The sequence below is a fragment of the Odocoileus virginianus genome, chromosome 22 (assembly GCF_023699985.2).
Source record: "Odocoileus virginianus isolate 20LAN1187 ecotype Illinois chromosome 22, Ovbor_1.2, whole genome shotgun sequence".
NCBI classification, from domain to species: Eukaryota; Metazoa; Chordata; class Mammalia; order Artiodactyla; family Cervidae; genus Odocoileus; species Odocoileus virginianus.
The window spans coordinates 22,904,299-22,921,980 of NC_069695.1; the positions used below are offsets into that span (position 1 = coordinate 22,904,299).

Consider the following 17,682-nt stretch of genomic DNA (forward strand, 5'->3'; position numbering starts at 1 on the left):
CCATCTGCCCAGCAACTCTTCTCACTCAGATCCTCTGCCTCCCTCTTTATAAAGCCCCTTGTGATTACACTGGCCTCCTCTGGATAACCAGGGTATGTTAATTTAAAATCTCTAGAGTAGTTGTAGAGCAGAAACTAACACAACATTGTAAAGCAATTGTAGTCCAATTTAAAAAAATAAACTAAATCAATTAAAAAATAAAATCCCTAGAGTAATCAGACCTGCATATAAAGTAACATATTCCCAGATTTAGGAGATTCAGACATGGGCATCTTTGGGGAAGCATTACACTGTCTACCACAGGCTTCCTCTTCCATAAAACCCCAGCAAATATGCAAACAACATATATGGATACATTTTATATTCCCAAATCATATAGGAGGAGCAACAGCTTTGCTTCATGAGGCCTTCAACAAAGACCAACATTTCTTCCAAAAAGTTATCTGCTATCCCCTAAAGCAGAACTTCTCAGTTTAATGTGGATGTGAATCACCTGGGATTCCGTTAAAGTGCAGACTCTGATCCCACAGGTGTCGGATAAAGCCTAAGATACTAACAAGCTCTCAGGAAATCACCCTTTTGAGCAGCAAAGCAGTAAAGAGCTTGCCTTTTTCTGTTTGGTCGGAGATGGTTTGCAAACGTAAACTGGGTCTCAGCCTACAGGAAGAATATAAGCGGGGGACGGGAGAGGTGGTTGCGGGAAGCACAGGGCAGCAATATCCTTTTAAGAAAGAGGAAAAGGAGGGATGTGGGCAAATCACGTCCATTCACATTTCAGTGGTGAAAACAATCATATGGCCAAGTCGCACAGAATTCTGGGAAATGTAGTCTCCCTGAGGTCCAAGACGCCACGTTATCATTTGATGTATTTGTTGAATAATGGACTTGGGGTGGTGATGATAGGAATTCAGAACAGAAAGAAATTGAGGCGAGTGGAAAGCAGGTGGGGGCAAGAAGGTTTTAGAGAGACAGAAAAACAACAAAGCAATCAAATCCACTGATTCAACAAGTATTGACTGTCGGCTCATGGACCCTGCCTGGCAGATGCTAATGTCCATCAGCAAATGTAGGGGAAAAACTAGTACAGTAAGAAGTAAATATGCATGTGGAGGACAGGACGGAGAGAAGCTAGAATGCAGCAGAGAACACGTGCTGGGCTGTGGCAACAGATGATGTAGGGTGGGTAATACGGGAGGCAGTTAGGGAGAGCCTGAGTGCCAGGATAAAAGGTTTAGTCTCCTTGAAGCAGTTTTCTATCTTCTTAAAGTCACTTGACAGCACAAATGAGAAGTGTAATATTGAAATTTCTTCCATGTGCTACACATTTTCAAATGACCTTATTCCAAAGTGAAGAGCTAACCTATATCAAGAAATCTTTTATAGGGATCCCTTTCAGTTAAGACAGAAAGACCACTTTAACTTTCTCTACTTCTGTTTTCTACAAGAAAAAGAAAATTTGCATATCATGTAATTTGGAGCAAGATATTTGAGGACTGAAGCAGAAAATTAAAGTGGAGAACTGGGTGGTAGTAGCAAAAATATTGGTTTAAAAATCTCATGTACTCTTCAACTGAGTTTTCAGTGTGACTGAACGTTCTGTCAAAACAAAAAACAGTGGTGTTTTCCTTCTGATAACTCACCTGAGAATCAGAGCAACAAACTAGAAATTTCCTTCCTCCTAAAAACTTAAACGCATTTTAACAAAGATTGGTGGTGGGCACTGTGTTGGGAGGAAAATAGAAGGAAAAAATGTAGACACTTTCCAAAGCAAAACAATCTTTTAATCACATGTATTTTTACCCCCAATTTAGTACTTATCATCACATTCAGATTTCTTTGATTCCACAGAGAACTTCACCACGTGTATGCCCATTTTTCGTATAGTGATTACTCCTATGTTATCTTTCACCATACACAAATCCATTTTCTGTTTATTATTTAATGTTTTAAAGATTACAGAATGTGCCAGATTTTCCAGGTTTTCCCCTAAAGAACCAGAGCAACCAGCAACTCAAAGAACATTTGTTGCTTTTGCCTCTAGCCTTACTGGAAAAGAGAAGCCTGATTTTTCCTTTGCAAACCAACCCTTCCTCCTCTCTCAATGTCAAGGTTTGTGTGGGTCTGGCCTCACTTGTAACCAATCACACTACTTCTCTTGAAACCAAGCAGACCCCTGAAAGGGCCTACCCAAGGACAGATCCCCCACCACGTCCACCTCTTGTGTGTAGAAAAACTTTAGTCTCCAAAGCCTTCCATGAGTTCCAAAGAGCAAATTCAATCAGTGAGAAAAATGCAGAAACAAAGGAAAACAGTCTAGGAGATGAAGTAACAATAGTTTAGCTATAAAAGTCAAGGAGCTTTAGCTTCCCCTCAAGGGCTCTAGGTAATATCCTGAACTATAGCCTTGATTTTTTAAAATTATTTTAATCAGAGGCTAATTACAATATTGTAGTGGTTTTTTGCCATACATTGACATGTCAGCCATGGTGTACGTGTCCCTCATCCTGTATCCTTGGTTTGTTTTGCAGATACTAAAACCCCTGGGCTTCCCTGATGACTCAGTCTGTAAAGAATCCTCCTGCCAATGCAGAAGATGGGTTTGATCCCTGGGTCAAGAAGATCCTGAAGAAGGAAATGGCAACACACTCCAGTATTCTTGCCTGGGAAATCCCATGGACAGAGGAGCCTGGCGGGCTATGGTCCATATGGCCCAAAGGCTCAGACACAACTCAGTGACTAAATCACCACCAAAACAGAGAAAGTTAACTGCATGCTGACCACCAGTATATAGACCCAATGCAATCAGAACCAGAAGGCTGACTGAGATTCCCAAAACATCACCCTAGTACCATCACCATCAACCAGTCAAGAACTGTGCCAAAAAAAAAAAAAAATTGTGCACAAGCTCATCACACACCCTGACACATTCCCTCAGTCTTTACCCACCCGTAAAAGCCATTGGAAGCGTGAGGCTTTCTCACTTGGCCCTGCAATCAGTACTGTACTTCCCTTCCTTACAACCCAGGGTCAGCAGATTGCCTTGCTGTGTATGGGGCAGGTGGACCCAGGTTTGGTTAGGAACACCCTCTACACACAGAATGGGCTCAAGGATGGGCATGACTCCAGCAGTAAGAGGATTTCCCAGGTCCTAGGAACGATTAGGCTTTTCACTGTGATTGCTGTACTTCTGGGCTTCCCCAAAGGCTCAGCAGTAAAGAATCCACCTGCAATGCAGGAGATACAGGAGACGTGGATTCAATCCTGGATCAGGAAGACCCCCTGAAGGCATGCAGCAGGCAGGGCAAGGTACTGCAAAGCACTACGGGGGGGGGGGGTGGGGGGTGGGGGGGGGGGTGTCCTCCTGACCACAACACTCCCTTGACCTTCATCATGTTGGTGCACTTTAGGATTGAGTGAATTCCTGAGCTTAGAAAAGAAGTTAACTCTCTTGGTTGACCTGGTTTTGCAATGTGGCATTTGAAGTCATTGCTGAAAACTGTCAGTTCTCAGTAATTTTATGCTCAATATTTTTTTTTTCAAAAGTCCTCTCAAATACATAGAATTCACTGTGTTCTCTGCACTCTACTGGACCTTATTACATTGGACATACTACATTGAGGTGATGGTGATGGTTCTGAGGGGCTGGTAAGGACTGTGAAGGATCTGAGGTTCACTTGCATGCTACAAGTCAGCCCTACCATCACTTCATGGATCCTGGGTTGAAGCCAAATGACTTTACACTTAACAGCACAGCAAGCAGCACAAGTTCAAGTTCCCATCAGTTCCCCTTGCCCTCTGAGTGCCACAGGGGTGATGCAGAGTGGTCCAGGGGGTTGCTGAGCATGCAGTGGGGTGGGTTTGCATCACAGCTGAGGAGTCCAAAGTTTAGGCTACCTGAATCTTTTATAATAAACACAAGCAACTCTGCCCAACTTTTGCCCCGGGGAGAAACATTGTTTATTATACAACAGTAAACAAACCTGCCTTCTCCATGATGGAAACACAGTATCTCCCAAGGCTATTCACTATATAAATCTCCTTGACAAAGACAGTGTAGAACAAAGGCTGTTAAGAGACTCACGGAGAATTGTTTCTAACAGACATTAGCCAACTTTTCATTTCAATTGTAGCCACTCTTATTTTACAGCACAAACCAGTTTTATCTTTTAAAAATTCACTTTAATCTAGTCATGAGATTTTACAAACATTTGTACGCAGTCAGGGACTAATTTATAGCATGGTTTCTATTCATCTCAGCCATGAGAAAACACCATAGCAGTCATTATTAAAGGTCTCCATCCATAAATTACTTTTATTTCTCATTAAATGAGCACAGAGTCATTAGCATATTAATAACAGATATGTTTATTATTACATATCCATCAGTGCGGCTTTTAATACCACTTGAAACATGCATATCATCCTAGAGACGAATCAGTTTTCCAGTGCTTCTTATCTGATAGACGTTACTGCAAAGCCATTATAAATTACTGAGGAGGTATTTGGTTAAAAATATAAACAATAAGTCATACTGCCCATATGAATCAACTCTTGTTATTGAACAAGAGTTTAACAGTATTTATCTGGTAATTCCTATGTTAACTGGAAAACATCACAGATGTATTGCCATAATTTTCTTTTATACTGGGTGCAACCCTCTATGTATTTGTGCTGAGTTTTATAAAGTCATTCACTATTTAAGCAGGTAGTTTGATGCAAAGATTGTATCAATTTATCAAAGTCCAACAAACCTCTAAATATTTTAAATTAAACCAATTATCAATGAAAAACCCCCTGGACACATAATTTTTTGAAAATGTTTTTTGAAATTTTTATAGTCATGGCAGTAAAATAATTCTCTCAAATTAAGGCACTAAAAGGGCAATGCAACTCCCATTGACGGTGTTCTAAGAATAATTTACATTTCAAACAGTGCATACATTTCTTATATGTTTGTTAACTTAATGTCTTTATCACTTAAAACCACAAAGAAACACATTATACAATTACAGAAATGATGTACCCCACAAAATGCTTTTAAACTTGGTTCTTTTGTACAGTTAGTTCCTACTGTCTCTAGTAGTAAAAATAACTCAATATGGCTTGGCAAAAATGCATAGATTAAATGTAAATTTTTTTTTTTTTTTTGCCTTCTCCCATTCCCCAATCTACAAACTTGCTGAAACACATACAGTATTTTGTAAAGCATAATGTAAGATATTTATTTTCCATCAAGTCCACCATGGGCAATCAACAGTAAGGTTTTTAAATTCTACAGTGAGGGCACTGAAGTCAAGTGATATCACTGCTTTCTTAAAATAGTTTTGTATAGTCTTGCAAGAGCATGAAAACTGAAGTTATTTTTTAAAAAAACTTTCAGTTGTCTCATTTTGAGATATTTTCTTTACTCCTTCCACGAGCTGATCTTGATAGTGACAGCCATTCCACTTGAAAGTGAAAGTCTCTTCCTCTCACTGGTATGAGGAAAACTGTGTTCTATCATGATTGACAGGCGTTTTCTTAGAAATTCAAAAAGGCAGCACCTTTTTAAAAAAATATATCTAGCTAAGCTTTCCCTCAATTGTACTTGCATTACATAGTAATAATTAATCTAATCTACCTATAGGCAAACCCGCAATAAAAAAACAAAAAAACAAAACAAACAATCCTCAGTGTGCTTTTGTGCCAAAGCAAGGACAGAATAACAGCAATCTTAACCCTGAAGCCTGTGATATTTGTGTCAAAGGAACAGCCTGTCTGCTCTGCATGGTTAGAGATGCCTGCTTCATCAGGTAGCATCCCATACAATTCCACAAGGTACTAGGTCACGTGGTTAACTGTTGAAGGGGGAAAAAAAATAAAAATTGTAAGTAATGTGCTCAGCTGATAAATACAAAAACAAAACTTGAAAGGAAGTGTACATATACATTATATATAATAATTAAGTAATACACAAAATTTGGCAAACAGGAAAAGGGAAAAAATACACCATTATCTCCTTTCTGCTTCTACTGTTTCAAACACAATATTCTCCCTGCAAAGCTGTAAACCAATTTTAAGTACTTTAGATTTATTCAGCTTTTATCCTGTACAGGAGAAGCTGATACAGGGTTCTACACAAAGAAGACCAGAGTGAGGTAATAAAGCACTGGAACAGTATGGCAGCTGAGGAATACAGAAGGAGGAATGGATGTGAGTCAATCCAAAGAATTATACTTGGTTACTGATAATACAGAATGAAAGAAACAGGATAAATTAAAGAGGGTTTGGGGGGGGAGGGGGGTCAGGTGGGGGGAGGGCTGCCCAAGAAACATCCATCTGTGGAAACGACCGTGGGGAAGGTTTTTATGTGCCTTTTTGTTTTTGTGAAATGGAAAACTCGGAAAGACTGAAAGAATACATTTTACATCTGGATTTTTACAAATAAAGATGGCTATTATAATGGAAAAAAGGAAATTTAAAGAGGGTTTTTAAGCCTGCTTGGAAGAGTTGGGTGACATTAGCAGAGACAAATCAGTTCTAGACTCAAATATCCCTCTCAGTAGAGGGTTAACACTCTAGGGAAAGTTGGTATTTGGTATAGGAGAAAAAACAGGCTTAGAAACAGATAAAAATGGGTTCCAATGACTATGCCACAAATTGGCTGTGTGATCTGTGCAAGCTGCTTAATTTCTCTGAGTCCCAAGGTTCCATGCATTAGAGAACTTTGAAGATAGCATAGCCACCTCTCAAGAAAGGGTTTAATTATGCCCTGCAATTGTTCATTTTACCATATAAACTTTAAAAAAAATTTTTCTCGAAAGTAGTTAAACTACCCTCCCCCAAAGAAAAAAAGGGTACTTAACCGAAAAGTTTATTTGTAACAGTGATGTCAAATAATTTTGATTTTTTAAAAATTTATGCTAACATAGCTAAAAATAAGATGAGCAAAGTTTCACATGAACCTATTTATATTAAAAAGGGATGAACACTTGCTTAAAACATTAAGGGTGAAATATCTACCATGTATAACACGGCCAATTACAATAAAACCTGACATGGAACTAAATAAATATGATATTTATAAATATTCTGAGCTTTCAACAGGCTTTGTAAAGTCATTTTAAGTCATATATAAAGATCCAACTACAAACGATGCCTTTTACAGAGAAAAGAACAATTTGATTTTGGGTTTTGATAGCTATTATCCAGTCACTTAGTGTGAGAAACGTTAACACTTCAATCCTTACCTAGCTTTTCCAGATGTATTTTTGACCACTTTCCGGAAAGACTGATTTGCAGTGGACCTTGTAGAAAGTGTCCGAGGGGACGCACGCACAAAACCAGATGGTGGATTCTTAGGGATCTTCTTTACTAAATGAGTTACCCATTTTTTTTGTTCATCCTGAGAACACGCTAGTAGCAGCATATCTCTTGCTGATGTTACATCATAACTTACTATTTTAAGAAAAAAGAGCACAATCAAAGTCACATAATACTTAAAGGAGCCCTCTCAAAGGTTCTTAACAATTTGAAAAGATTTACTATGCTTAATTAAGCTTGGACAGTATCTTCTCTTTTTAATTAAGTCAGAAAATTTAAAGAGAAAACATTAGTCATAACCTAGTAAAAATAAAGTAGAATCAGAAATATATATGTGGCTCCACCAGTGCCAAAATATTACATCTTATTATCTCTTTCAACTTGTTACAGGAAGCGCTACACTTGAAGAAGTAGTCTTATTAAGTGGTGTAAGAATCACTTCCATGCCTTACCTTTACATGGAGAAATCAAGTCCTCTTTCTTATCTATGTGGTCTCTGTGGCACTTAACATGGCATCTTCGACACTCCAGGGCAGGGGGTGGCTTAAAAACATGCCAGAGAGGTTTGGCACAGGCCTCACAGTTGGCGGGAAAGTGGTAGAGTGTAGGAATGAATTCATGGCCTTTGTGGTTTTGAAAATTTGTTTTTTCAGCTTGTTGTACTGGTTCCACCTCTAAGTCTTTTCTACATTCACCTTCATTTGCATATAGTATCTACATTCAGAAATGGTAAACAGAAGATTAAAAAAGTCTGGATCTGCACATACAAGTTTCAAATGTATAAAAGTATTGATGTATTTACATTTACTTCACAAATACACTTATTACTTAGGTAAAGGGTCTTCTACAATTAGAACTTCAGATTTTTACCTGGAATATTTTAGGAATTTCTTCAGTTTCAGCTCTGTACACATCTCCTTGTGTTACAGGACGAACATGAAACAATTTACTAAAATGAAAAGAAATAAGATATAGGCAATTATAAAAACACATTTACAGTAAAAGACAAAAGCAGGTATTTCACTGAAGAGAACACAGAGGTGGCAGATAAGCTTAGGAAAAGATTAGTTATTAGAGAAATGTAAATTAAAATCAAAGTAAGTTTCACTATACACCTATCAGACTTTTTAAAATAAAGATAGTAATAAAACCAAATGCTAGCGGTGATGCAGAGAAACTAGATCATTCATACAACTGTGGCAGAAACGTAAAACTACAGAGCCACTCTGGAAAAAGGGTATGGCAATTTCTTACAAATCTGCATGAAAACTGGTACATGAATGTTCAAAGAAGCTTTATTTTTAACAGGCCAAAATTAGCAAAAACTCAAATAAATGGTTAAACAAACTCTTGATATATTCATACAACAGAACACTCAATCATGAAAAGAAAAAAACAACATCTTGGATGGACTTCAAGGGAACTACACTGAGTGAAAAAGCTAATCTCAAATGTTACACACTGTTTGATTCCATTTATATAACATACTTGAAGTGACAAAACTACACCAATGGAGGACAGATTAGTGGCTGCCAAGGATTAGAGGGGCGCACAGGAAGGATGCTTCACATGGCCACAACAGGGCAGTGAGGGATCCCCGTGCTGGAACTTCTCCGTGTTTTAGCTGGGGCCTCTTTGACCTATCATTAACGACCAACATAATTATATACTTTTTGAGATGTTCTATGAATGTAATACCAATGAATACTTGACATTTACAAGAAATGCTTTTCGAATACATCAATCAGGTATGCAATATTTTCTCTCTCATATTTTGATAAAAGTAGGATTTAATATAAAGCTGTTATTTGAATTTGTTAGGGAAAGAAGTTTATAACATAGTTTAAATAAAAAAATATAAACTAAATGGTAAGTCTAAAAGTAATTTAACACTCAACAGACTTAAGATGGAATAAAAGGCAACTTACTCAATATCCAATACCATAGATGGATTGGATTGTTCCTTATCTTGTTCATCATTATAGAACAAAATTTTTTTGCTGCTTACCACAACATACTAAAATGAAAAAAACAAGAAGAGAAAACAGCAGTATTAACTTGGTTTAAAGTGGTAAGTATAATACTTGCCTTTTATGTCTAGATTATATTGTATCAAATCTAAAAACAATGACAATTAATATAAGTTCTATGATTTAAAAATAAAATATACAACAAAATATCAACTAGAAAAAATGACTTATATAGTACCTGTTTCTTCCAGCCATATCTTTTGATATTTCCTCTATTTGGTATTGAAAGCCAACCTTCAATTCTTGATTCTAGAAGGAAAAAAATATATAGTATTCTGTCACAAAAGGAAAAGCTATTACAAGCTGTCTGACAGCATGCAGCAGCAGGCATTGGAACACGGCTACATGAATAAGTGCTAAAATCTGCTCTTTCATGCTTCAATCACACAAATCAATTTTAATGGCCATACAAAAATTGCAGAAAAAAATTCCAAGCCACTTTCCCCTTAAAATTAACTTTCAGTACCCAATCATAAAAGTATGAAATAATGACAATACCCTTAACAGCCAGGCAAGACTGGAATGGATTGCAGCTTAAATGGGATATGATACAGAAGACTTTATATATCATTTAACATTGATATAAAAGTACTGAGCCAAAAAAAAAAAAAAAAAATGCAGCAAGTGGAACAAGTCAGAGCCATGATTTACACGAGAAAGAGCAAGCAAGAGTACAGAAGTGTCCTATTACTCACAGGAGATAAGAATAGAAGATAAATAAATAAGGAATGCAGGCAGAACCAACTAGATATAAAGAATAAGAGACAAGCATTTTATTTGTTTTCTCAGTACAATATTCTGATAAACTTTCTGGTAAAACATCTATAACAATTTCATTAAAAGTGTCTAAATTTGGTTGGGGAGGGGTTCCCTAATTCTAGTGGTAAGTCCAATTACAACTCTTAGCAAACTAAAGATGTATAAAGCCTTTGAAGTTTGTAGTATCAGAATAAACAGTAAAAGAACACAGAATTCAGCAGGTAAAACTGCTAATCTTTTACCAGTTTGTGCCCACCAGAAACTCTTTGACTAATTCAATCAAGGCATTTTATAATAATTATCATTAACATTTAAATATATTAAATACATACTAAATATAATTAATGTTTATGATTAAATTTAGAAATTATTATTTTATATCAGGTGAGAGATAAGACCATAATTGTGCTTTTTAGATCTATTATATTTGAAACACAGAAGAAAAGCAACCAACTTTAAGGTACAATGCTATAATGTGCCATTATACCATTGTTTAAATCATGACCCTAAGGGGAATATATATTACCTTCCTCTGTGGAACTTAAAAGTTGTAAAACAGTTTGATCTTAAAGTAATGATAAGAGGTAACATTTACTATATATTTATTATTTATCAAGTGCAAGTAATACCTCATATATAATCTATGTATAACCTCATGAACAGAGAATATTACATTCTCAGGAATATAAGATAAGATGGGTCCTCCTATCCTCCATTTACAAACGAAGAGACTAAGGCTTAGCAAGGTGAACTGACTTGCCCTAGGGTAAGCCTAGCAACTGGCAAAGCTCCAGGGTTCACCCAGGCAATCTAATTCTGAGTTTCAATTCCAAGAGCACAGTGCTAATCTTTCCTTAGACAAGCTTTGCAGTTAACTGAATCAGGAGTGATGATCTTGTTCCAGCTTCTTCCATGTACCTAATGGCCTTTGATTTTGTTATTCTCCTTCATTTAGTTGTTAAAGTGAAAGAAATAATGAGAAACTTCAATTCAAAGAGATCCTCTTCTTCTCCCAACTTTTTTCTTAGTTGGCATTATTATTTTGTTCATCAATAATTAATCTGTCCCATTAGGCAGTTCCATGGGAAGTTTGAGAGCAGGGTACCATATCCTAACACTTTGAAAAGAAATATATATATATATATATATATATACACACATATATATATACACACACACACACACCCCCGATGCATCTGACACACAGAGTAGGTACCTGATACACCTTTTAAAAAATTATTATTCTGCAGTTCTTTCTTAATTAGCCAAGTAAACTCTCCTCTATTTAAATAATGGTTGTAATCTAAAAACCACAGGGCTAATTTCTCTTCAACACATACAGAAGGCTGCTGACCATCCACATTCTCACTTTTACAAAAGGAAAGGCTCCCTTGGGTGTGCCAAAGTCCACTTCAGACCAGTAATTCCTCACCAAAAATGAGACATTAAAGCCATGGAAATCCTGACATTTATACAAAATAGTGTATGCCGAAATATCCTCCTTCCAAGCTATTTCTCTACGAGAATAAGTGCCAGAAATATCTAAGCTTTCTGGTTCTAAGTTTGGATTAATTCGCCAGTGTTTTCTTTGAATATACTGACTGAAATATATTTTCAATGAATTGTTGTATGGTGCCATTTCAGTATTCCTATAGAAATTTTATACACACCAAAGGCATTTTATGAATTGAATGAGCCCAATTTCATATCTGCCCTAATTGAAATAAAATGAAGAAATCAGAAACTCAAAAAAGGTGAAGATATATGAAGGTTTCTGCCAATTTAAAATTGGTTTTTGACAATAATGTTAAAACAGAATTTCAGTCTTTCCTTTCAGTGAATTCCCTTCAGAGAAGCAGGTAAACCAAACTAAGTGATTAAAAAAAATTACTTACTTTTGTCTTATATGCAACTTAATATACCAGTTTTTTATTCAGTTCTTCAAAAATTTTTTTAGTATGTAAGGACCTCCTTTAAAACTATGACCACCTGTGACCTAAGTGGCAACCTGAAAGTATAATATTCTAAATTCTTTTATAATACAAACAGAAACCAGTGTTTCCAGATAAATAAATGTTGCGGACTTCTAAGTCTAGATTATTATCAATAATCTAAAGAAGTACAAAAAAAAACTTGATCCCAGGTTTCATTTATTTGTAGAGCAATTTGAACTTAAAAAAAACTTAGATATGTATTATTGCAATATCAGCAATTAACTCCTTTAAGAGTTAATTATATGTAACTCATATAAGAAAGAGGATAACCTAAGAAAGAGGTGTAAATCAGTTATCAAATATAGCCAATTCAAACATCAAGGCAAATCTCTGAAGACTACCAAAGTTTACTTGGATAAACTACGTATTGCTTAAGAGACACAGCTAGAGAACCATTCCAAAAAATTTAAATTGAGAAGTGATAAAAAAAAAAAAATCAACCAATGCTCAAGAATTCAGATGTACTGATTATCTCCAATCATTGGTCAGTCTTCCAAACTAAATAAAATTAATCATTACCTTCAAAATATCTTTCAGACATGTGAATGATAGGTAACTCTCAAATTAAGAATGAATGCCAAAACTTTTTACAATTCTTTCTAGATATGACCGCAAAAACTTAACTTTATTTGCCAGAGGTCTAGTAAATGACAAGACTTAATACAGCTTTTCAATTTACTAGTACTCTTGCCTGGAAAATCCCATGGACGAAGGAACCTGGTAGGCTGCAGTCCATGGGGTCGCTAGGAGCCGGACACGACTGAGCGACTTCACTTTCACTTTTCACTTTCATGCACTGGAGAAGGAAACGGCAACCCACTCCAACATTCTTGCCTGGAGAATCCCAGGGACAGGGGAGCCTGTGGGCTGCTGTCTATGGGGTCGCACAGAGTCGGACACGACTGAAGCGACTTAGCAGCAGCAGCGGCAAGCAATAAGATATCTAATACCGAGGTAAAGTAACTTTGATAATAATTAGCCATTAATTTCTACCTCCAATATGAAAGTCGCAGCCTCTGACATGAAAAGGTGCAGCACTGTAGAGACCTCTGTAAAATTTCAAATTCAGAACACAGTAATAGAGAGATACCCAGACTGGTAAATGGAGAATGGCCACCAGCACCTTTTTTTTCCCTCCACTGAACTTTGAAAATCTTAAAAAGCAAAAATCTTTGAAAATACACAGCTATACTAAGTAATATACTCAGAATGGAACCAGTAGAACCATTTAAAAATTTATTTGCTGACTGATCCCTCCTGAATAGGCTTATTAGATCAGGATTCTGAAATCTAAATGGATACCTCACCTAAATTTGCCAGTCAAACTACCTGATGATGCTTCGAGTTTAGCCAGTTTATTCATCCTGAATAAGCCAGGATGAAATAAAACTCATTACCTTCCCCCAAACTCATTTCTCAATTCAAATCCTCTAGACAGTATTCACCAAGTCAGTCTCTGAAATGTTTAACCTAATACAAAGAAAACCAAGGCATACATAGTAAGACATTATAAACAAAGCTGAAGGAAAATGGATGGAATAAAGACAAAAAAATTTTGAACGCAGGACCTCTCCAGGGAGAGCACAAAGCCCTTACCACTGAACCGCCAGGAACTCCCATGTCACACTCTTTCTTAACTGATGACTGGGTCATAACTTTACAATGATGCTCAAACAACAGCTGAAGCTAGAGATTCTTATTAACTCCAAAGTGATCCTCTGATAAGGAAGTGAAGCTACAAGATTTTCAAGAAGCTTCTCTTGGAGGTTTTAGAGAGCCAAAAATGGGAAAACAGAACCAATTTTTTGATCATTGTAGTAAGAAATATTTATTCCCTGCCCTTCCCTTTCCAGATATCTCATTTTGGGGTAGCAAAGCCACAAAAGAATGACTATTACATAGAATACATATCAGAAGTGAATTCACTTCCTATTTTGAGTTTCACTTTCTTGACTAAGAACAATAACATGAAATTTTCTAGGTAGTCTATCAAGTTTCTTATTTCAAATTCTCAACAACAACAACAAAAAGTAATATCTGTTAACACAGATCCTTATCATATCAAATGTGGTGTTCTGTATCTTTCTTTTCATGCATTATTCAGGAAATACATTAATTAAAATCTACTTCAAGTTTAACACCACTTAAAACTCTCAAGACCTTGAACTAAGAATATGTAGTACATTAAATGTGTGTGTCTGTGTGTATATGTATGCCTCTAAAATTCATAATGCATGATTTAATATTTATAACTTATTCATTTCTAAATTGAACCTGCATCATATGTACTGCTCATCTCTGTTAAACAAAGACAGAAATGTACTCTAATCCACACTACAATGTATCAAATCATGAGGCAGTATTTTATTTTTCAACTGATTCTCCACTGGAAAAAAAAAAGGAAAAAGAAGAAAAAGTCTGACATTGTAGCTACTCACTTTTGAGTTTACTTCACTACCTGCCACCTCTCTGCACTTCCCAACTGCTTTTATCTATTTCTCCAAATTTGAAACTTTAGGTCTGGTTGAAGTTTAACACTGTAGCACTAGGCAGGTTTCTATATAGAGCCTCTATGTTTCTGATTATTAAGTACAGTTCTTAGTTTCAGCACAAAAATACATAAAACACTAAACAGCTGCTACACATAAAAACATGTACAATTTTCCTTAAACACAGAGTTGTAGTAGCAGTTTTGACTTTCACCATAGGGATGGGCTGCTCAATACTGATTCATAAACTTCAGGTTTCTATTTAAGAAGAGCCATTCAGATCTATTTTAAGAGCCTAAGATTGTTTATGACTGCTTTTATGCTATAAAATGCACTAAGTATGCAAATATCAGACTTTGGGCCATCAGAAACATAAATCCCTTCTTAAGAATTCATGGACAAAATGACAGAAATCCAAATAAAAGAAATCTACATTAATTCCCATGATGTTTTAGCAAGCTTGAATGAAGTAACAGAAATTATTCTTACCTGGAAGATTTCCATCAGTTTCATCAGCACTGGGAAAACTAGCAACACTTGTAGAATCTGAAAGGTCCAAAAGTTTGGCACGCAGCTGCTCAATGTCACTCTCTTTGCTGGCCAACTGCATCTGAAGCTCATTCTTATGTGTACATTCTTCTACCAATTGCTATTTAAAAAATAAAAAAGTACCAAGATAATATAAAGAATTAAGTTCAAATCTGCAACATTAGAAACTAAGAATCAGTGGAATGATAAAATAAGTAACATAGAATTGCTAATACTAAAAACTGACTATGAACTTCATGAACGTTTACTACCACAGACTGTAACACAACCATAAAAATGCAAGTTCTCTTCCTCAGTAGTACACTGCGTGCATAAGCTCCTTTTCTCTTTGCTTTAAAAAAGTATTTTGTTTTTTTTTCTTCTAAAACATAAAGCATTAAAAACCAAACCCAAACACCTGTTAAAACAATAGAAAATGCTTTTATGGTTCCAAATGAAAGTGTAAACAATACAGAGGAAAACCCTTGGTGGTTTCTCCAAAAGTAGCATTTCTAATCAAGCAGATGCTAAGGGGTAAAAATTACTCATTATAGTTAATAGAGTATTTTCCTAGTTTGTCAAGATCATGGTTCATATTAGAGTAACAGTAATCAAACTGGGAAGAATATAAACCTAAATATGCATTTTTTATAGTAAACAAATTAAACAAGATAAATGCTAGGTATATACAGTAATAACAAATGCACACACATAAACTTACCGCTTGCATTTCATTCAGCTCCTTTTGATGTTTCACTACCATTTGGTTGAACTTCTCTCTTTCCTGGTTGAGTTCAAGTTGGAGCTTTCGATTTTCTTTTTCTTTCTTTCTCAAATCCTGTGTATTTGCTTTCTTTCTATCGATTTTAAAGTCCTTTCGATTCATTATTTCTGCCAACTTGTTAACAGCCTATTATGATATTAAAATGTTATTAATAAGGTTCTTCATTGTAGCTATTCAATTTAAGCCTCCAGTAAAAAAAAATTTTTTTTTCCTTCAAAATCAGGAAGCAGGACCTTTTGTGTATGTGAAAATTAGGAGAACCTAATGAAGTTGGAATATGATAACTGGTAGCACAAGTAACTATTACTGATTCATCTCATTGTTCAAATGGTTAACAAGAACCAGACAGGCTTACAAAAATCCAGTTACTGCTCAACAATTATTCAGCACTTACTATACTGCATGTAAGCACTCTGATAGGCACTAGATATAAGGACAGAAAATACAGCTAACCCCAAAGACATCCTAGTCTGGAAGAGGAGCTAGAAAGCAAGCATGACGGTGTTGAGTGGACAATCAGGAGAAAGCAGCAAGCAAGGTGCCACAGCAGCAGTACCTAACTGAGACTCGGAGAGGTCACGGAAGGCTTCCTGAAGGACCTGCATTTGTGTCCACATATGCTTCTTAAAAAGACCAACAGTAATCAAATGAGCAAAGAAGAAATGGTATTAAGGAGGGGAGCCAAGGATGACACAAGAATTAGAGGAAACAGTACACAGGCAAGAAGGCTCAAGATAATTTTTTTCTTTTAGACAACTAGGAGAGCAGGGGAACAAGGCTCCATCTTCAGGCCCTCCTGAATGTGAATGGGGTTGTAAATATAGTTGAGGCTAACCCCTTTTGCCAGAAGGAAAAAATATATTCTAAATAAGACAGGACTGTTAAAAGCACAGGAAATTAGCTACATAAACCACAAAACATAAGCTAGGGTATATCTGTCCTGTATTAGTTTAAAAAAAAGAAATCAGATTTTCCCATCAAGATAGAACAAATCCCTAATCACTCTCATTTCCATGTAGATTAGATCCCATCAAGGATAAAGAACCCTTGAGTAATTTTTTTAGTGCAATAAAAGCTTATTTCACTGAACTAACCAAAAAAACCCACAGAAGTATAATGTGAAAAACATGAAAAGCCATTACAGTTATCAGTCATCAAAGACTATCTCTGCTAAAGCCTTCTCTTTTCTTTCAATCTAGTGGGTATATATCCTAGACCTTTCCTAAAACTATAAGTAGATAATATATAGATGTTCCAATTTTAAATGGAATTTTGCAGTACACTGTGTGCTGCAACTTGCTCTCTAAATTTAATACTGTATTAAATATCACAGTAAATACTATTTCTGTGTCATTACATGTAGATCTACTTCATTAATTTTTAATGGCTTCTTTGCATCTCATTGTATAGGTTAGTTTTAGTTTTTCGCTTTTAAAAATAATGTTGTAGCAATTTTGTTTGTGAATATTTCTTTTGAGAATTTATGGAAGTATTTAAATAGGATAAATTCGTAAATGAGTACATACTGGGTCACAGAATATGCACATTCAAATGCTTTCTTCTGTTAAACTGTTTTTGTATGAATGAACTTTCCCCATAGGCTTATAATACTCAAAGCTGAGTATCACGTCTCATTAAAACCTGTCAATTTGATTGTCAAAAAGATATCTCATTATTGTTTCCTTTTTTATTTCTTGCTTTACTACTGTGGTTGAACCTTTTCTGTTTTGGTCACACCTCGAGGCATGTGGGATCCTAGTTCCGTGACGAGGATCAAACACGTGCCTCCTGCAGTG

At 35.9% G+C, this 17,682-nt stretch overlaps 1 protein-coding gene across 3 annotated transcripts in view; it reads right to left on the reverse strand.

Moving 5' to 3' along the window:
• Nucleotides 1-4,349: 4,349 nt before the first annotated feature.
• The window catches only part of ROCK1 (Rho associated coiled-coil containing protein kinase 1), a 118,676-nt gene continuing 105,343 nt past the window's right edge, over nucleotides 4,350-17,682 (reverse strand). For all 3 annotated transcript variants that reach the window (XM_070452725.1, XM_020881764.2, XM_070452726.1), the window contains 8 exons: nucleotides 15,824-16,012; nucleotides 15,064-15,223; nucleotides 9,511-9,581; nucleotides 9,231-9,319; nucleotides 8,173-8,251; nucleotides 7,755-8,016; nucleotides 7,230-7,437; nucleotides 4,350-5,837 (listed from right to left, as the gene is read on the reverse strand). In XM_070452725.1, coding sequence (XP_070308826.1) covers nucleotides 5,834-5,837; nucleotides 7,230-7,437; nucleotides 7,755-8,016; nucleotides 8,173-8,251; nucleotides 9,231-9,319; nucleotides 9,511-9,581; nucleotides 15,064-15,223; nucleotides 15,824-16,012 — 1,062 coding nt within the window. In that variant the 3' untranslated portion in view covers nucleotides 4,350-5,833. The remainder of the gene's footprint in view (nucleotides 5,838-7,229; nucleotides 7,438-7,754; nucleotides 8,017-8,172; nucleotides 8,252-9,230; nucleotides 9,320-9,510; nucleotides 9,582-15,063; nucleotides 15,224-15,823; nucleotides 16,013-17,682) is intronic.